This window comes from Pantherophis guttatus, chromosome 1, assembly GCF_059756535.1.
Source record: "Pantherophis guttatus breed Tessera chromosome 1, ASM5975653v1, whole genome shotgun sequence".
Taxonomy (NCBI): domain Eukaryota; kingdom Metazoa; phylum Chordata; class Lepidosauria; order Squamata; family Colubridae; genus Pantherophis; species Pantherophis guttatus.
The window spans coordinates 30,013,368-30,035,111 of NC_142063.1; the positions used below are offsets into that span (position 1 = coordinate 30,013,368).

General features: G+C 40.4%; 1 protein-coding gene and 1 long non-coding RNA gene across 4 annotated transcripts in view; one reads left to right on the forward strand and one right to left on the reverse strand.

Annotated features, from left to right (window-relative positions):
• The window catches only part of SAMD4A (sterile alpha motif domain containing 4A), a 147,031-nt gene that overhangs the window by 97,233 nt on the left and 28,054 nt on the right, over positions 1 to 21,744 (forward strand). For 2 of the 3 annotated variants that reach the window (XM_034433415.3, XM_034433414.3), the window contains exons 4-5: positions 15,751 to 16,014; positions 21,105 to 21,214. In XM_034433415.3, coding sequence (XP_034289306.2) covers positions 15,751 to 16,014; positions 21,105 to 21,214 — 374 coding nt within the window. The remainder of the gene's footprint in view (positions 1 to 15,750; positions 16,015 to 21,104; positions 21,215 to 21,744) is intronic. The other variant, XM_034433416.3, reaches the window with a different exon arrangement.
• Positions 5,450 to 21,744, reverse strand: part of LOC117675087 (uncharacterized) — a 29,153-nt gene continuing 12,858 nt past the window's right edge. The window contains exon 2 of the long non-coding RNA XR_009623077.2: positions 5,450 to 5,527. This is a non-coding gene — a long non-coding RNA (uncharacterized LOC117675087). The remainder of the gene's footprint in view (positions 5,528 to 21,744) is intronic.

The window sequence follows — 21,744 nt, forward strand, 5'->3', positions numbered from 1 at the left end:
AATCCCCTCAAGATTATGGTGCTAAAATTCTATGCCAACCGCCCACCTGCCTGAGTTCAATTTTCTGCTTCTTTAAAATCATTAGTAAAATAGTGAATGAAGCTACAAATAAACTAAAAAACATCATTTTTAAAAAACAAACCGTAACCTGCCCCCCCCCCCACCTTGCAAATGCCTGGTCCAAAAGATACCAGAAAAGGAATGGCTTCTGCTGTAGAAATATTGCCTATTTCGAGGGAATCAGATTTCATCTAATGTACAGACCTTACTGAACAGTATTTCCTTCACCAATAGTCATGAGGGCTGAGGCTCCTGAGAGATGTAGTATCCTGTGAATTGCTCTGGTTTTTGGTCGGACCAAAATAAAAAAGTCAGATATAATATTTGTTTGTAAATAAACTTTCCTGTTCTTGAGCCTAAATACTGTCAGATGTGATAACAGCTAAAAATACATTAAGATCAATGTAGTAAAACAATCTGGTATGAAACATATAGATAGAATCACACATTAAAATATCCAGATACTAAACAACAGAATTTCCCAAACAGTAGTCCAATATCCAGCCATTCAGCCATCATTATATATATAATGATTTTGTGTGTGTGTGTGTGTGTGTGTGTGTGTTTGTTTCTATCGAAGCACCTGGTCTATCCCAATATGGGAGGGAGCATACTACTTCCCTTTTGCCTTTCAGCTCCAATCCAGGAGCCCTCAAGCAGTCGCATTCACGATAAACCATTTTATACCAAATTTATATTTTGCTGATATATATATTTCTTTTTCGTAGGCTTTTATGTGCATATTCTTTCTAGCCAGGTTTTACCTACGTAAGCTAAGATGTTCTACAGCCCTAGTTCTGTGAAATCTCATTCACAAGTTTCTGGGCAAGATACAAAAAGCGTAGCTTACGTAGGTAAAACCTGGCTAGAAAGAATATGCACATAAAAGCCTAAGAAAAAGAAAAAGAAACATTGTACCTTTACAGGGAGGATACTTGAGAAGAGGGTGTGGCTCACTGATGATGCCTTACAAGGCAGAAATAGCTATTTGAGTCTCCCAAATTACAGCACAGAGTTGTTGCTTTTCAGCAAGATACAAAAAGCCCAGAAACTTGTGAATGAGATTTCACAGAACTAGGGCTGTAGAACATCTTAGTTTATATAGGTAAAACCTGGCTAGAAAGAATATGCATATATATATATATCCCATCCCTAAATCTCTAGATCAGGGGTGCAAAACTTTATTTAATTGAGGGCCGCATCAGGGTTTTGTTTGACTTTGGGGGGCCTGGTGGGTGTGGCCAGCTTGATGTCACTCATGTCAGGGACGCCTGTGGTGGCCCGAGCGCTCTGCCAGCAAAAACGGAGCTCAGGAGGGCCACTCCGTTTTTGCTGGCAGGGGGTTGCAGGAGGCTGTTGCAGCTGAAAATGGAGCTTGGGAGGGGCACCGAGGGCTGGTCCTTCACTGTTTCCAAGGCAGCCCCACGGGCCAGATCTAAGCACCCTGTGAGCTGGATACAGCCTCCAGGCCTTGAGTTTGACCCCCTGTTCTAGATAATTAACTATAAAAATTATAATAGCTCTCACAAAATAATAAATTCCTTCCCCCTATGACAGAGTTCCCCAACCTTTCTGCCTTTGTGGACCAGCAGGGGAGAAGAGGGGATGTTCCATGTGAGTGGTGGGTGATGCAGGTGCATGTGCTCCATTCATCTCCCCGTGCAAATACTTATACTTGTTCCTTGCTCTGCAAGCAGGAGTTGTGTATTCAGGGGGACCTACAAATTGGGGATCATCTGAATAGACTACAATTTAGTTCTAGATCAAATGCAAGATTTCTTTGAAACTTTGAAACCTAAAGCAATTCCATCTTGGGAAGATTCATTTTAAGCCTTCCCACCCAACCCTGGCAACTTCTAGGCACCAATTCAGCATTGTAAATACTAGCCCCACATTGTGTTCAATGTCTGGGAGAGAGGTAAAGAGTTCCAAAGTAGAGATCCCTGGGCAGAATTGTCCTCCCTTCCCAACTGGGGCTACTCCTTGAGGAAGGAGAACCACTGTAAAACAGTGCCCCTAGTCCAATCCCTTGAAGGTGGTCCAGAAGAATACCATGGTAGGTGGAATCAAAAACTACTAGGAGATCAAGGAGGACCAAGAAAGTTGTAATCCTCTAAACTCTGTCTCTCCGCAGAGAGAGATAGTCTCATTTATAAGACTATCTCTCCCATTATTTCCCATAGATCCCTCTGGAATCCATTAGGTAAAAGAGGAAGATACTCAAATGTTTTAAATAAGGGCAGAGTAAATAAATAACTTCAGCTGTTTATTTTGCCTTTGGGATTTTTTTCCAAATTTATCAATGATTTCTCTGGGAGAAAACACTAGTTGAAAGTAAATGTTAAAAGATGGTGTCAGGGTTCCAAGTAACACTCCCAACGAAAGAAGACTCCGAGGCTAGAAGTTCCATGCCACTAAGTGTAGCAGTCCTGAAGATCCAAAGAAAATGATGGCCTCCAGGGCTGACAGATAGTTTGCTTACCCAGATTTTTTTCAGAGCAGGGCCACAGAGGACTGATGGTTGACCTTTAGAGAGTACCTTTTAGGTCACACAGGGCAATGATAGATTCATTATAGAATCATTGTAAATGTGTTCTATAATGACAATATACAGTAAACCAGAATAAATAATTGCAATCTTGCGGCAGCTACCTTTTAAAAAAATTAGATCTCTAAGATTTATTTTTGGAACCAGGTACACAATTTTATTTCATAATAGAAATAATAGTTTGTATCATATGTATTTATCCCATACCATAACTGCATGTTTGTTGGTGACCAATTAATATTTCTATTTCACAGTTGAAGAATACAAAGGTTAGAAAATAAGAAATCGGCACAAAACCAGCAGCGGCCAACAATTATAATTATTGCTGCAATTCTGTGCATTATTATTAAGCCATTAGGAATGGAAGAAGTTGTTGATCTGCTATGATCGCCAAAAAGAATGTGCCTTTTTCATATTCCCTTTGCAAGTTGTCCCTCGCCGCTCTCCACTTTAAGTCCAATTTGTATGAGAAGACATAAAATTTGCTTGACAGTCACATTAGTGGGCAATGAATAATCTGAAGCTTCATCAGAATTCATCAAAAATACCATATTATGAAATATTTTTATCTGAACTAATGCCAGTTGTAAAGGGCAGGTCGGAAAAAATCTGACTTGCCCTTTACAAAATTCATCAGAAATGCTATATTGTGAAATATTTTTTATCTGAATATCACCAGTTGCAAAGGGCAGGTCAGTTGTGAGTGTTTCCGTTCATATCATTTTCTAATGGTTGGTCATCACATTTAGAGTCAGACAATATATCTGTACCTAATCCCCTTACACAAGCGTAAGCAATCAAATGCCAGATTCAGTTGCTACGAAACAAATTCCAGGAATCTTGATTTCCAGGATTGATCAGTCTCCAAAGCAAATATTAAAGGCTGATAGTATTTCCATTACTGCTACTTTTTGTAGATATACTACTCATAGACTTCACCATGGGTTTAGAGTAGTTTTAGAGTAGCTTCTGTAACCACAACATAATCCGTGTACCCTGGTATGCAAATCACTTGACCCAAAGAGCCAAGTGGGAAGAGCTTGCAATAAATGTATGTGGAGATGGGAACATGAGAAGATCGCAGCTCTAATTTCCTGTATTGATTTTTGGGTTTTATTGTTGTTCAGTCTGGGGTTGTTTTATCAAAGAGAAATAATATTTCAAACAGAGCTGAGGTGTGGCTCTTTAGTGATGCAGTGTGATTCAAGAGTAGAACTCGGTGTTGTTGAATTTCAATCCTGTCTTTCCTGACCATTGGTCCTTTTGCCTGGGGCTGATGGAAGTTCGAGTCCACCAACAACTGGAGAGCCAAAATAAAAATTGAATCAGGCTGGATTTTAGGAACATTTCTCACCACTGTATGGTGAGCACCAATTGCTTTTCCACCCAGAAATGCTAACGATCAAATCTGGGACCTTCTTCCTGCAAAACAGGTACTTTGTCACTGAATGAAGAGATGCTTTAAAAAATCTAGAAGTTACAGAAATTACAGAAACCTAAAAAAATAAGTTGCTTTAAAGAAATGCTATATTCATGCTTCCACACATTCTGAAATACCTCTTTCAAATCATTTTCAAAGCACCTGCTTCCTGCTCAGTATTAACTTCTGCACGAAGAAAATATTGTTCATTTGGCAGTTCAGTTCCCCTTTATCCTCTGTGAAAGTTGTTGAGCAGATTGCCGTGAAAACTGGTGGATTTTTCTTCCCCACTATTTGGTTTGCTTGTTTATTAGATTTGTGTCCCACCTTTATTATTTTTATAAATAACTCAAGGCAGCAAACATACCTAATACTCCTTCCTTCTCCTACTTTCCACATAGCAACAAACCTGTGAGATGAGTTGGGTTAGGTGAGTGATTGGCCCAGAGTCCTTCAAATGGCTTTCATGCCTAAAGAGGGACTAGAACTCACAATCTCCTGGTTTCCAGCTTGGTGCCTTAACTAGCTATCTCTATATTGTCTCTATCGGAAAGTACAAAGATGCTGAGCTGTCATTGAACAATTTGGCAACTGGCAATCTGAATTCCCTGCAGTTTTGCAGGGCTCTCCATGGTTTTTTCCTCTTTGCCTGATGCTTAGCCTTGCTGATTATTTGCAAACAGTTAACTGCTTGTCAGGATTTGGAGCATATCTGGTGGATGATTATTTTTTTAAGCACTGAAAAGCGTGTGTGTGTATGTATGTATGTATGTATATGTATATATTGACACATCCGGCACTGTCAAAAGGCAATCTTCTACAATTTGTTAAGGAAAAAAATATACCCGTAATTTCAACAATCTTCCAAATCTTTTTCTCTATTTACTTACTGATTACATTTATTTATATGCTGCCTGATCAACATGCAACTCTGGGTGGGTAACAATAAACATAACAATGTATTAAAGACAGTAAAAACAAGTAAACTTTATCCATTTGGAGCAAGACCCAATGGACAATGTCATGACAACAAAATCAGGCTAACCTATTAGCGGAGCCCAGTCTCGGGGCAAGGACAGATCTTTAGTACCTTAGGAAAGGCTGGCAGAAACAGGGCCATCTGACTATGGGGTCTATAGAGCAAGTACTACAACAGAGAAGTCACACCTCCCCGGGTCCTATTAGATCACATTTAATAGAAGGCACCTGGAGCATATCTATCTTGTCAGACCTCATGGGACAAGGAAAGATAATTGGAGACAGTTGGTCTCAGCTGGCCCTATACCATGAAGGCTTTATAGATGGTAGCTAGCTATAGGTGGTATAGTGGTAGCTAGCACCTTGAATTGCACTCAGAAGGTCGCTGAGAGCCAATGCAGTTACATGGTAGAGATGGAATGTGGCATGCCCGTAACTACCCACCATATTGCATTCTGGACCAGATGTGTAATCCAAGTGATCTTCAAGAGCAGCCCCATGTAGAACAAATAGCAGTAGTCCTATGGAAATGACCAAAGCATGAGTGAGAGTGATCAGGACCTCCTGGTCTAGGATACAATTGATGCACAAGATGGAGTTCTGCAAAGACCCTCCTAGCTGCAGCTGCCACCTGCTCATCAAGTAGGAGCTGAGAGTTTACATGGACCTCAAAATTGTGCAGCTCTGTCTGTCCCTTTCAAATCCAAAGAGGGCAAGTCTTCAGCAAATTCCAAACCCCATAGCTATTCAGTCTTACCTTGTGTTTCCTCCCCCCCCCCCCAATCCAGCCTCTTAGAGCCTCCAGACAGTGAGAAAGCACCTTGAGACATCATCTGGCTAGCTTCGAGCAGACTTGCATAAACGAACACCATGCTGATGATATCTGACCACCAGACGACTGTAATCCGTCACTCATATAGATGTTAAAGAACAGCAGGGAAAGGGTAAAGCTCTGAGGAACACATTAGAAAAGCTGTTTTTGACAACTGATTCTGTCTTTCTGAAATTGCAGAACTGAAGTTTGTGGCCACAGAAAACTAGTTTTTTACAATGTTAGTAATTACTGTTCTCTCTCTGCCAAAACTCACAGTGGCTGATTGTATCCGCCTGTGCACTAAATTGTTGGGACTTTCATATGTCGAATTTTAAATTTGCCTGCCAGACTTTCTCAGCAATCGGTATTTCCTCCTTGATTACTTAGTTCAAAAGCAATGTTGTCTTGATATTTCTCGCTTTCCCTTTTTAGCACACACAGCTGAAGTACGATAATTTCAGCTGAGTAACTCTCTCTTCCATATACACATTTCCTAGTGTTGGCACATATAATTTGAAGAGGGTGGAATTTACTTTATTTGATAGTTCAGAAATAATAAATCAGCCAAAACAGAGTTTAAAGAACAGAGTAACAAGCGAAACAGGGTGAGTGAATATTTATCAGTCTTAATTATTTCAAGGCTATCAATTCAGGGATGCAATGATCTTGTGAGATGGGTGCATACAACACACTAAACCTTGATTAAGAAAACATAGCTGCCATGTTCAAGTAACCTGCTGTGCCCAGATAAAGTATGTTATGGTTTAATGTAATATATTTTGTTCATATAACATATCAAGTTAATAGTTTGGTTTTCACAATTATCAACTATCCAATCACATTTTATCTAATCAAGCATTTTTTGTGAGCTATCATTGGACTGACCAAATTATGAGGTATTCCCCATATATTTGCATTGTGCAGTATTGAACATCTCTATGTACATGTATGTACATGCTTACCAATGCATTTACCAGCACTTTGTCAAACGTGTTGGTAGGTTTGACTATATAATTTCATTATATAGTCCTTGATAGATAGTCCTTGACTTACAACCATTCATTTTGTGACAGGTCAAAGTTATAATGACACTGAAGTGACCTGCAACTATTTTTCACAGACTGTTTATTTATTTTTTATTTATTTTTTAAATTTTTATACCGCCCCCTCTCCCGAAGGACTCGGGGCGGTGAACAGCCAAAATTAAAAACACACAATACAAATATTAAAATACTTTAAAACGAAATTAAATTTATCATTTATAAATTTATTTATTTATGTTGGCACCATCTCCATGCTCACATGATTAAAATTCAGCTGCTTGGCAACTGACTCACATTTATGACAGTTGCAGTGTCCTGAGGTCATTTGATCACCTTTTGTGACCTTCTGACAAGCAAAGTGAATGGGGAAGCCAGATTCACTTAACAAACTTGATACTAACTTAACAACTCCAGATATTCACTTAAGAACTTTGGCATGAAAGATTGTAAAATGGGGCAAAACTCACTTCAGCAATGGAAATTTTGGACTCAGTTGTCATAAGAATCACCTTGTGGTTGATATAGGCAGCAAATAAGTTTAATAATATTAATAAAAAATACAATTTAAAAAAGGTTGGTGTCTATATGGCTTTTGCAATGAACTATATTTGTGGTGTTTCCATAAGAACGATAGATCAAATTCCAAAACGTTGAGATCAGAAAATGTGTCAGTTACCTTGACTAATCAGGTAGAACCCATAACACTTGATTTAAAACTTTTCTATTGGAGTAAATGGCTAATGAGCTGAAGGTCTGGACCAGGTTGGCAGTATGAATAAGAATTATTGTTGTTGGCTTTGAATTTGCAAGTTCAGTCTTACCTTAAAATTGCCTGCATTCTGGTTCAGTTCAGAGAGTGGCATTTGTGTGTCCGTGTTGATCATAACAAGTAAGAAGATGGAAACATTAACACAGTTGCAAACCTTTTGTACATTCCTCACCAAATTCCCCAGGTGATGGATTGGTGGTGTGGAGAGGAAGCAAGAATGCAAGTAACTCAATACAATTCTTGCGTGCTTTATCAGTACCTCTTCCATGGCCAGTAGACTTATTAGCTATAATCCTTTTATTTCTTTTTTTTTCTTCCTTGTCCTTCTTCTCTTCCTTCTCCTCCTCTAAATGAAGAGTATCTAGAGTATCAACACCTGGGGAAACCCCATTTTAACAATAGAACAATTAAAGAGAGATTTGAACTGCCTCTGCAAAAGACTGGTGGTGATTTAACTATCATGAGGACATAAAGACCATTATTAAGGTGTCTTATAACTAAAATTAGAGGCACATGATGAGGAGGCCAATTAGTTTATATGTGAAGAAAGATACTAAGATATTTTTTTAAAAAAAAATACAGAGCTTTAAAGTATATTTGGTAACACTTCAATCTTAAACATAGGTTCAGGTTTTCATGTGTTTATACACAATTTAATGTGCTTTCTGAGTTGAGAGTTGTAATACAAGATTTGTGGAAGTGCAACTGAAGGATTTCCTTAAAACTGCCGATAGAATTCCCAACTATTCTTATGAGTAAATATGTAGTTTTTTATTGTTAGTATCACTGAATTTATTAGTAGGATAAGCTTGTAAATACTGCCTTTTCTACCATTTAATTGCTCCTTCTGTTATTTCTTTTTATTTTAGCTTTGTGGTGGCAGCAACCATCTGTTTACACAGAGAATGTGCTAATATCTGCAATGAAAAGATGTATGCATGGAAAGAACCAGTATTACACTAAATTTCTTGGCTACTCAGCTAATTGTAATTTCATGGAATGATCAGATTTCCATTAGAGAGAGACGTTCTGCATGACTTTAAAGTATCTCTGTGGTTTTTACTGACCACAACACTGGTAGAGGCCTAAATCAATCTTCCCCGATCTAGCGCTGTCTGTATTTTTGGGATTAGGGTTGGGTGGATTACCGTATCTGAGCAACAAAATCTAAATGACAGCAAAGGGCCTGGTGTTTTCTTTCTCTTTGCTGCCATCAAGAGCTCATCCACTTTTTTTTACAGCCCAGAAATCCATCTAGTTCACATATAAATGAATATGAATTCAGTTTGGCATTTTCAACTTGGAATAGAGCAATACAGCATGGCAATTTTCCATTTTCACCCCCAGTCCCTTAGACATCACTTGGAAGCGAGCCTTTATCTGTCTTTAATGCTACGATCTCAGAATGATGAAAATAAGCCATGTTAATGGAGTTCTCTTCCAGAATTATTCAAGAGTTTTGAAAAGTTAAAAGACCATGACAAAGCGCCCCTCTCGATGGTCCCTGATGTTACAAAAAAAAATCCCCTTTTTCCTACAGAAAGAAAATAAATTGCCTGTGCCCTTCCCATCCATATTTGCAATACATGTGTGAATTTATTTGGCCAGTTGCAAAACTAAAAAAAAAAATTAAAAAAATGAAAAGCAATTGTTAAGGGGGAAGCCACCCTGTAGTGAAGGCGCCATTCCTTCTCTTTCTGTTAAAAAGTCTTTTTTGGCTCCAGTACTAACAACATAGCATGGGGGCCATTTTTCAGTGGTCATAGATTGCAAACTGGAGCTTTTGTGAGAGGGTAATGGCTTGTTTAACCCAGAGGTTCAAAAATGGCCAGTGGATAAAAAATTGGTACACGTTGATTATTTAAGCAGAACAAAATCAAACCCAGAAGTTATTTTAACAGAGCTTACCTGAATAAAAGTATTAAGGTTGTCTGTACTCCTTCAAAAGCAGTGGTTTGGAGAAACAGCAGATACTAAAAAAAATTAGCTGGGAGGATGAACAGCCAAGAGCAAAGCTAATTAAAAACACAGATTGCCAACAAGCCAATATTGGGAGGGGTGGGGACAGAATGTCTACTGTTCTAATAAGTATAGAGGATGGTCTTGAAGGGCAGAGCAAAGATCCATTACTAGAGACCAATGATCAAACAAAAGAGGTTTGAAGCCAGGCCAAGAAAGTGATTCATGAAAACCATCTCCGCAGTATATGTCCCACCTCTTAATTCATGTGAAGATAAAAGAGGGAGGAAGGGAAACACATTCAGACTTGCAATGTTGTAATGATATGTGGGAACGCATTTATTTATTTAGCGTATGGCATACAATGCTAGGGAAATCTACAAATGCTAGACGCAACACAGTCCTGACAGACTAAATTGCTAGTACATTCCATTCAGCACTTGCATGCCTATGTGGGAATGATCTTGAGAGACACGACAATGAGACACATCCAAGGGAGCAATCAAATAAAAGACCACTTAGCCAGTGGCGAAATCCAATTTTTTTTACTACCGGTTCTGTGGGCGTGGCTTGGTGGGTGTGGTGTGGCCTGGTGGGTGTGGCTTGGGCTTGGCAGGGTAGGGATACTGCAAAATCCCCATTCCCTCCCCACTCCTGGGGGGAGGATACTGCAAAATCTCCATTCCCACCCCACTCTGAGGCCAGCCAGAGGTGGCATTTGCTGGTTCTCCGAACTACTCAAAATTTCCACTACTGGTTTTGCAGAACCTGTCAGAACCTGCTGGATTTCACCCCTGCACTTAGCCCACAACAGGAATGGGGGGGGGGGCAGGGCAAGAGGCTCAGAAGAGACTGTAGAAAGTTAGCACCCACACTTCTAGAAGAATGAAATATTCTAGAAAATATTAAAAGGGCAGAATATTATATTTCCCTGGATGAGAAATGGAGAAACATGTTTTTTTTAGGCAGGAAGCAGACTCACTCTTAATAGCCCCCACCCTCCTCAATAGCCCACAGCAGATGTCAACACTTAAGAGATAAAGAGATGACTAGGTCTATTCATAAGCAAATACCCTCACCCAAGAACCAACAAAGGTAGGATTAGCCCTCAGCCATAATAGGAATTGCCAAAACCCTCTTCATTACATCATCACCCAGCAAGATTCAACTAAGCCTGAGAATCAAGACAACCTACAAAGTTATCCCTGCATGGCTCCATGGGAGTCTGACAACCAATCAGGATACCTGCCCTTACACAGGAACAGGAAGCTCTAAGGTGGGGCCCAAGAGAGGGTATAAATATAGATAGATAGATAGATATCTTCCATGTGCTCTTTTGGCCCAGGACCTCAAATCATGTGGTCCTGTCCACCATTAAAGCATCTTTAATGGACCCGGATGGACATTTCTTCCAACAATTTGGCACCCAGAGATGGGACTCCAAGCTAACCTGACCAATAGATCTGGCCCAGGTAACCTCCCTTGCCGGCAGCGACCGACTGAGACTGTGGGTGAGTTTTCCTGGACCTTGGCCATTTGGAACAAAGGTTTTAAAGAGGTTTTGAGTGTTGAGTTCAAAGGCTGCTTGGAAAGAAGGTGAGCTCTGTACTTCCAAGAAATAGGTCTATATGGCATAATGTAGTTCCAGGACTCAAAAAGTCTCCATGAAAATAATAGTTTTTAACACATTTTTTATTTATTTATTTATTTATTTATTGGTTCGATTTATATGCCGCCCTTCTCCGGAGACTCAGGGCGGCTTACACTGCGTTAAGCAATAGCCTTCATACTTTTGTATATACCTGTTTAGTAGGGCTTTCGGCCCCCCCTAAGCGGTGTTCTTCTTTATACAAAGTCAGCTTATTGCCCCCACAATCTGGGTCCTCATTTTACCTACCTCGGAAGGATGGAAGGCTGAGTCAACCTTGAGCCTGGTGAGATTTGAACTCGCAGTAATTGCAGGCAGCTGGCAGCTAAGTGCTATTTAACAGCGCTTTAGTCCGCTGCTCTACCAAAGCTCCTTGTTGTAATCTGTCTCATATATAATATTGCATTTGGATAACTATCCGCCAACCCTTATCCCAATTTCAGTTGGACATCTGTTTAGCCACTCCTTATATCTGATAAAATGAGACGTAACTCACAAAAATATTTTATGTTTTTTAAAATGTGTTCATAGAAAATAATGTACCAGCCACCTCCTAGTTCCAGGATCTGAGTAAGTTTAGTTTGGCTGTAGAATACCTGTGAATGTGGTAAGCAAGTATATATACATTCAGCAGTGGTTTTTGTCTGGATACAGCAGAAATTCAGAAATTCATTGGTAAGGAAATGCACCTCTTACTGGAACAAAAACTAGTTATAGAATTACTTATTGATTAGTTCTGAAAAAGCCATTTAGCCATCCTTCCAAATGCCAGGCATTTAAGGTGCTTCACGTAATGCACACTAAAAATATATATGAATCATAGATAATAATGATATTAGTATAAAAAGTAGAAAGAGGGGCACGTAACTAAGGCAGAATATCAGCAAATAGCCCAACCCTGCAAAGATGAAGTGAGGAAAGCCAAGGCTCACAACGAACAAAGGTTTGTGACAAAAGTAAAAAATAACAAAAAAAAAAACTTGTTCCAATATGTTAAAAACAAGAAAAAAGTCAAGGAAATAATTGGTCCATTGCTGGGAGAAAGTGGCAAGAAGGTGACAAGCAACAGGGAGAAAGCAGAACTACTTAACTCATTTTTTGTATATGTCTTTACGGAAAGGGAAAAAACAATCCAACCTATCAAAAACAGCACCACAAAAAAACAGATTAGGAACATAAGTTAAAATAGGGAAGAAAATGGTAAGGGAGCACCTGCCTACTCTAGACGAGTTCAAATCACCTGGGCCAGATGGATTACACCCCAAGGTTCTGAAGGAACTGGCAGATGTGATCTCTGAACCACTGAACTATATCTTTCAAAGATCCTGGAGCACCGGGGAACTGCCAGAGGACTGGAAAAGAGCTGATCGTTCCCATATTCAAAATAGATCCAGGAAACTACAGACCCATCAGCCTGACCTCAATACCAGGGAAGATTCTGGAAAAGATAATCAAGCAACAAATCAGCAAACGCCTAGAAGCAAACAAAGTAATAACCAAAAGCTAACATGGGTTTGTCAAAAACAGAACATGCCAGACGAATCTTATTGCATTCTTTGACAAAGTGACAAAACTAGTGGACCAGAAGAATGCTGTCAATATAATTTACTTGGATTTCAGTAAGGCATTTGACAAAGTAGACCATAACCTACTACTTGATAAAATAGAAAAATGTGAGTTAGACGGCATCACCACCAGATGGATTCGTAACTGGCTGACCAACCGCACTCAACATGTAGGCCCAGTACTCTTCAACATATTCATTAATGATTTGGACAAGGGGATATATGGGGAACTCATCAAATTTGCAGACAACACCAAGCTAGCAGGAATAGCCAACACTCCAAAAGATAGGCTTAAGATACAGAAAGATCTTGATGGACTTGAATATTGGGCACTATCTAACAAAATGAAATTCAATGGTGAAAAAAATAAGGTTCTACATTTAGGCAAGAAAAAAAATGCACAGGTACAGTATATGTGGTATCTTGCTCAATAGTGATGACTGAGAGAGATCTTGGAGTCCTAGTGGACAATCACTTAAATATGAGCCAGTAGTGTGCTGCAGCTGCCAAAAAAGCCAACACAGTTCTAGGCTGCATAAACAGAGGGATAGAATCTGGATCACATGAAGTGTTAATACCACTTTATAATGCCTTGGTAAGGCCATACTTGGAATACTGCATCCAATTTTGGTTGTCACAATGTAAAAAAGATGTTGAGACTCTAGAAAAAGTGCAGAGAAGAGCAACAAAGATGATTAGGGGACTCGAGGATAAAACATATAAAGAACGGTTGCTGGAACTGGATATGTCTAGTCTTATGAAAAGAAGGATTAGGGGTGACATGATAGCAGTGTTCCGATATCTCAGGGGTTGCCACAAAGAAGAGGGAGTCAAACTATTCCCAAAGCATCTGAGGGTAGAACAAGAAGCAATGGGTGGAAACTAATCGAGGAGAGAAGCAATTTAGAACTAAGGAGAAATTTCTTGACAGTTAGAACAATTAATCAGTGGAACAACTTGCCTCCAGAAGTTGTAAATGCTCCAACACTAGAAGTTTTTAAGAAGAGATTAGATAACCATTTGTCTGAAGTGGTGTAGGGTTTCCTGCCTAAGCAGGGGGTTGGACTAGAAGACCTCCAAGGTCCCTTCCAACTCTGTTATTCTAATGTTCAATACTGCTGCAAAAATAATGCATCCCTCCATTTCTTTTTAAACCAGTTTGCAAGTACAGATAGTTGTGGGATAAGGGGCATTCAAGAATGTGGAGTGTTGCTTCCCAGCTTAGCAACCTTCATATGTGTTAGTTATCAGCCCCTAGGATGGGGAAGCCAAGTTTAGATGGAAAGACAAAAACTGGAAGACTGTGAGTTCTAGTCCTGGCTTAGGCAGAAAGCCAGCTGAGTGACTTTGGGCCAGTTATACACACTCAGCCCTAGGAAGAAGGAGGCAATGGTCAATCATTCCCAAAGGCTTGCCAAGAAAACTGCATCATGGGAAGGATGCATGTGAAGATATGACCCGAACAAAGAGTTCCAGAAGCGCAGTCAAGAAAGGAAATATATTTCAAAGAAAGAAAAAAGAAGAAGCAGAATCAACTATAAGGAGGGAAAATGGAGCGGACAATCACCCATTGCTAGGCACAATCTATCTCTTTTAGGTGAAATGTCCTTCCTTAATTATACCCACTTGTATTTCAGTGATGTTGTAAAGGTAATCTCGACTTAATTGAGATGAGAATTTCCATTGCTAAGCAAGGCAGTTGTTAAGTGAGTCACACCCCACTTTGTGCCCATTTTTGTCATATTTGGTAAGCAAATCACTGCAGTTATGTGAATCATGCAGTTGTTAACTGAGTCTGGCTTCCCCTGTTGACTTTACATGTCAGATGCCAGCTAGGAAGTTTGCAAATGGCAAACACATGAACCAGGGACGTAAATATAAACTGGTTGCCAAGTATCCAAATTTTGATCACATGACCATGGGGTTGCTGTGATGGTCATGTGAAGGACCAATTGTAAGTCATTTTTTTCGATGCCATTGTAACTTCAAATGGTCACTAAACAGATGATTGTAAGTAGAGACTCTTGCTGAGTCACTTTGCTTTAATATTCTACTCTGCATCCTTTAAGCGAAGTGATCTACTAGATCACGGGTGTCAAACTCGCAGCGTCACATTGCCATCATGTGACATTTTGCAATGTTTTTCCCCTTCATGGGGCTGGGGTGGGCGTGGTCTGCGCCTGACACATCTGGCATTGTATGTCCCTTACTAAGAGAAAAAATACCAGTTTTGTGATAGTGATGCCGCTTAATATAATAATAATTTTATCAGTAGATGGATATTGTATGTAATGTAGTGGAGATCTCAGTCATTATGGTAGACTGACTTATATTCATCTAGTACAGGGGTGTCAAACTGGCAGCCCACGGGCCAGATGCGTCACGCACAGGCCACGCCCACCTTAGCTCCACAAAGGGGGGGGAATATCACGAAACGTCACATGACGGCAATGTGATGCAGCGAGTTTGACACCCGTGATCTAGTAGATCACTTCGCTTAAAGGATGCAAAGTAGAATATTAAAGCAAAGTGACTCAGCAAGAACATTTTTTATCAGGTTAAAAATGCATCTTAATGAAAGTAACATGTTTGCCCAATTCATACTTTAGGCCAGTGGTTCTTAAAGTGGGGGTAAATACTCCCAAGGGACTTGTACATATCCTGGGATTAATGGAGCAATTTATAATTGCTTGTTTGTGAGTTCAGGATCCAGTTTCAGACTGCCATTGTCAACACGCTTGTATAAAAGAACCACCTAGTAGGTTGGTTTTTTGGTGTGGGTAATGCCATTATGTCAGACCAGAAAAAGTAGTAATTGGGTCAAACCATTTAAGAACCACTAGTTTAAATGATGACTTGCATTCAAGGGAGACGTTTACTTTGATCTGCTAACCCTTGGGGAAGAAATAGCTTGCTTTAATTTGTTTTCCACTTTGTTTGTTTCAGTTCTCTCAAGTCAGACCCATCATAGCCCTCTGAAACGGTCTGTGTCCCTCACCCCACCCATGACTGTGCCTAGCCAGCCCCTTGGACACGGATGGATGTCTCATGAGGACTTGCGGGATAGGGGACCCCAGGGCATCCCTTCCGATCATGCCCCCCTGTCTCCGCAAAGCAGTGTAGCCTCCTCAGGCAGTGGTGGGAGTGAACATTTAGAAGATCAGACTTCTACTCGTAACACATTCCAGGAAGAAGGGAGTGGTATGAAAGGTGAGTGGAAAGTAATGAACGTTTTCCCTTCCTGTCCTGATTGCTTAACAACATGTGTGCCCACATTCACACAAAGTCCCAAAGTTGTTTGAAACACATTCTTCTAAAGCAGAATATAGAGACGTTTTAATTCCATGTCTGACCTTAGGCTGCAGTTTAAAACTCTTCCATTAAACAGGTTGATTTGCAGGAGTTATTCCTGTCTATTGATTAGCTGAGATGGGATACCTCCCCTAGGACAGCTATTAAGCTAGGTGAAAAAAATACCACATTCTGTAATCCAAATTTCAATATGGAAAGTATGAAGCACATTAAATGAGTGTCAGCTTTCCCAGCCAAACCAGATAGAAAACACAACAAAATGAACTAATTCTACTTTATTGTAAGGCTCCTTTAACACAATCTAACAAGTCACAAACTTCCTGCTTTCATTTTAACTGTTTGATCCATTAGAGCAGGTCTTTCTTAAGTTTCTTTCTCTGGCCATTAAGTGACTGTGGGGTCCTGCATCTCTTGTCTGTTTCCTAGACAGCATCTCCTCCTCTTTTCCCCCAATATCATTCATTGCAGTCCATTACACTGGGTTCGTCCTCTGCATTGAACCATACCTTGGCTTATTTTGTTTTACTTATTATGTTGTGCAGGCAGGTAGTTGCTCTATATTTGATAAACACTGATTAATAAACCAGAGTTTAGCGGAGCATGTGAGCCCACTCAGTAGAAAAAAAATACATTTGGAATAGCTGGCTGAGGAAAAAAAGAGAGTTGGGGTTCTGGTTTATGCATATCAAACACACACAAGAACACAAAATGAAGAGAACTAATGAATCTTCTGGGCAAGTATGGAAGAACAGGCTGCTTAGCAAAATTGTAGGCACCTGTGCAAACTTCTTTCCCTCCCATCTGAGGTTTCTCCCCAGCACAGCCAATAAAGCTACAACCTTGAAATGGGTGTGAGGGGGAGATGTGTGCTTTGGAGCTCTGCAGCCACTAGCAAACAGTACAGTAGCTGAACAATAAAGGCATTCTTGGCCTTGTCTTCTTAAGAGACTAACAGAGTTGGAGGGACCTTGGAGATCTTCTAGTCCAGGGGTCAACAACCTTAAACACTCAAAGAGCCACAAAGGTCATAACCGGAAGCGCCCCCCACCCCTCAATTCTGGAGCCGGCCGGAAGTCCAGTTCCCCCACCATAGAATCTCCTCTTAGCGCGGCATCCTTTTTCCCATGCCTACCGGAAGTCCGGTTCCCCCACTATAGAGTCTCCTCCTAGCATTTTATTTATTTATTTATTTATTTATTTATTTATTTATTTATTTATTTATTTATTTATTAAATTTTTATACCGCCCTTCTCCCGAAGGACTCAGGGCGGTGAACAGCCAGGGTTAAAATACATGCAGTATAAAAATTAAAATAATTTAAAAATAATTAAATCCAATTTGGCTTTCCAATTTTAAAACCCCTTACCCATAAAAATTAATCAATTAAAATTTTAAGCCAGCCCGGCTCGCTGAAACAAGAAAGTCTTCAGAGCCCGGCGGAAAGTATGGAGGTCCGGGATCATTCGTATCCCTGGGGGTAGCTCATTCCAGAGGGCGGGTGCCCCCACAGAGAAGGCTCTCCCCCTGGGGGTCGCCAGTCGACATTGCTTGACCGACAGTACCCTGAGGAGACCCTCTCTGTGGGAGCGTATTGGCTGGTGGGAGGTTATCGGTGGCAGAAGGTGGTCTCGTAGATATCCAGGCCCTAAGCCATGGAGCGCTTTAAAGGTGAGAATCAAAACCTTGAAGTGCACCCGGAAGACCACCGGAAGCCAGTGCAGCTCGCGCAGGAGAGGTGTTACATGGGAGCACCATGTCGCCCCCGTAATCACCCGCACGGCTGCATTCTGGACCAGTTGGAGCCTCTGGGTGCTCCTCAAGGGGAGCCCCATGTAGAGAGCATTACAGTAGTCCAGGCGGGAAGTAACGAGGGCATGAGTAACCGTGCATAAGGAGTCGCGATCCAGAAAGGGGTGCAGCTGGCGTATCAGGTGAACTTGAATATCAGGCGTATCAGGCGCAACTGGCGTATCAGGCGAACCTAAAGCATGGCGCCCTTTTTCCTCTACCTGTCCCAACCGAAAGCTCTATCAATTGTGGAGCCGACCGGCGACAGGGAGCCGCAGCAGAGAGATGAAAGAGCCAATTGCGGCTCCAGAGCCACAAGTTGCTGACCCCTGTTCTAGTCCAACCCATTGCTCGGCCAAGAGATCCTGTACCATTTCAGACAAAATGGTAGTCCAGTCTTTTTTTAAAAAAACCTCCAGTGATGGAACACCCACAATTTCTGAAGGCAAGCTGTTCCACTGATTGATTCCAGGTTGATTTTTCAATTCCCTAATTTGCAATCATAAGAATTCCTGGTGGTCTTCCCTTCAGGTACCAATTAGTCCTGCCTGCTCAATGCCCAGGCCAGAAAGTCTGGCCTGATTGGGCAGGGAGGGTCATGTGGCAGAAGACTGTCTATTTTTAAAGCAGGAAAAAAGGCAAAATGGGGATATTTAGAAATTCTGGATTGCCTATCCTGTAAGGCCCAAAAAGCCACCAAGCTTGAGTAATACATGATGGAAGTCACACAGTCAGACACTGGGCGGGTTCTTGGTTGCCTCTTCCCATCTTAATATCAATTCAAATTGTTAAATGGAACCATCAGCCTCAAACGGTACAGGTAATACTCAACTTAAACAACAGTTCATTTAGTGACTGTTCGAAGTTACAACAGCACTGAAAAAAAAATGACTAATGACCATTGTAGCATCCCCGTGATCATGTGATGGAAATTCAGATACGCGGCAACTGATTCATATCTACTGTGTCCCGGGGTCACGTAATTACCTTTTGCAACTTTCTGACAAGCAAAGTCAATGGGGAAGCCAGATTCACTTAGCATCTGTGTCACTAACTTAAGCGTTTTAGTGATTCACTTAACAAGGGTGTCAAGAAAGATCCAAAAATGGCACAAAATTCACTGAACAGCTGTCTCATTTAGGAACAGAAATGTTGGCCACAATTGTGATCGTAAGCATGATTGGAAGGAATGCTATAATGGTCATAAGTGTGAAAAATTGTCACTTTTTCAGTGCCGTTGTAACGTTGGACGGTCAATAAACGAATTGTTGTAAGTCGACCACTACCTGTATATTATTTGATAGTGCAAGTCTCTCCTATTCTTATGCAATTTCATTGAATAATACATATAATAGGTTTCCTGGACCTTATTCCTCCAGATGTGTGTACATAAGTCCTTGCTGGTTGAGGATTATGAGTTGACATGCAACCCACCTAGATGATCCCAAGTTGAAAATACTCCTGTGTGTAGAGTATTTCTGGCATCTGCATTGGCATAAGAGTGGGGTTTTTTTTATCACCTTCCATGTGTTCGTCTATCTGTGCTTCCCTCCATGGCATGTTAACCAGGAGTTAGCTGGTCCCATCTCTTGCTTCTCCTTAACAGCTAAGCATGATGAGGAAACGGCCCTTTTCCAGTATCTCATTCTGCTTCTCAAGGGGGGAGCTTTGTAGGAGTTGTGCTTTTACTTCTCTTTGCTTCACATTGCTTCAGGGGACACTTAGAAGACTTGTGTACAGCTTCCCTGCTTTGGTTCAGATCAGTGTTTTTCAAACTTGGGAACTTTTAAAATGTGTGGACTTCAACTCCCAGCCAGAACTGCTTTAAATTAAAGAATGCAAAGAGGAAACAAAATTATTTGAGCAATGTCAGAATGGCAGCTCAGTAAAAAGGGCTAAACTCCAAACCTGTTAGTGGACAGCAACTAATTTGCATTTTATAATTACCATAAATTCATGCCATGCAATTATTGCTTAGGGATTGTATAAGTGTGCAACATGGTACCCACCATGATCCTGGATCTTGCAAAAATATATTATGGAGAATAAAAGTAAAATGTCAGATTCTTCACAACAACAATTCAGCAGAGCAGAGAAAATAATGTCTAATTTTCATGCACCATTTTATTATTTTGCTACAAATTTATCACGTTTGTAGGTAATTTTTAATGTAGAGGAACATTCACATGATTTCATTAGTTGGTTACTCGGCTGGTATCCCTATTGCAAACTTTTGCAAATGCAAATGCTTAAATGAGCAGATTATTTTGATGCTACAAGCTTTACAGTGTGCTTGGAATCTGGACAATTCAGCCTTATCATGAATACTCTGCCTGCTGTTTCTTCCCACTGCTATAAAAGGCTAAAAAAGCAGGAATGATTTTGAAAGCATAGTATCCTAATTATAGATCTTGGTATCCTACTTCGTTTACAGTCAGGATCACAAAGTGGGGTTTGTTCTTTCTTTTTTTGGAAACTTAGCCTGTTGGGAAACAGCAAACAAGGATCAGTATGGATAACCTGCTAATAAACCAATAAAAACTTTGTTTAGCTAGATAGATTAATGGAAGGAAGAGGGTGGGAGCAAACAGGACCTGTACATAAGCCCACTGCTCCTTCACAATAAAACACAATTCTCTAGAATACCATTGGTGGTGTGCCTGAATGATACCCTGCCCAGTATAAAATTTGTATAAATTATTTGATAAACCATTGTTTCGAAGAGCACGACATGGGTATTTTTAGAAGCCATGTGTCAGGACTACCTCCGATCAATCCCTGGGAAAGAAAACCCTTGACTCCATAGATTCAGAAGAAAGGTATTTTTACTAGGGAAGAACACTCTGCTTTGTGACATGATGTCATGCTGGTCACTTGACTGCAGAAATGTCTTCTGACAGTGCTGGTTCAATGGCCTAGAAAGGGAGATGAGTGTGCCTCCTAAAGTAGTTGGCTATGACTAGCAGAGTAAAACCCACAGGAACTCTCTTACTTTTGCCTACAGGCAAGGACTTTTATATAGGTTTAATCTCTACGGTTTGTATAATTTTGATTCTCGCTAATTGTTGGCATAATTATTTACAATTTTTAAAATAATTTTTGCCATTGGCCCAAGCAGCTGATCATGGAGCAGATTATCGTAATGTTTGCTCTGCTACTCTTTAAGATGTAATTGTCGTGTTTGTCTGTTCCACATATAGATGTTCCTGCCTGGCTCAAAAGTCTGCGTCTCCATAAGTATGCTGCCCTTTTTTCCCAGATGACCTACGATGAAATGATGTCCTTGACTGAATGTCATCTTGAGGCTCAAGTATGTTAGATTATTTAGTAAAAAAAAAAAAAAAGTTCCTGAGTTGCTTTGGCCATTTGACACCTAATCATCTAATGATCATCCAATTTAAGAGCAAATTAAACACTGTTTTTTGTTAGCACCAATTCTGCCTAAATAAATAAATACCAGATTTGAAGCAGGAAAGACATGTCCTTAGTATGAACCATTATCCTCACTGATGACAGGTACTGCTTTAAGTGGTGTGTTTCCTCCTATGGCTACAAGAGAATGCCAGCCTTACAAAAGCTTTTATACAAGCTTTTATTTGGGTTAGAGCAAACTGTTTTTTCTTTTGACCAGAGGGAATGTTATCTGAATAAAGGTCCACTCTGAATGCTCTTGTAGAGGGAATTAAAGATCAGATGATACCTGGTCCTTTTTCCTCTGACAAAATCATCACTTCTGTTTTTCCTCCCCAATCTCCACTCATTCTAGATCGTATGGGGGGGGGGATTAGGGAAATCCTTTGATCCATACCACCAGCTGGCTCTGTATCAATCTAAATAGTT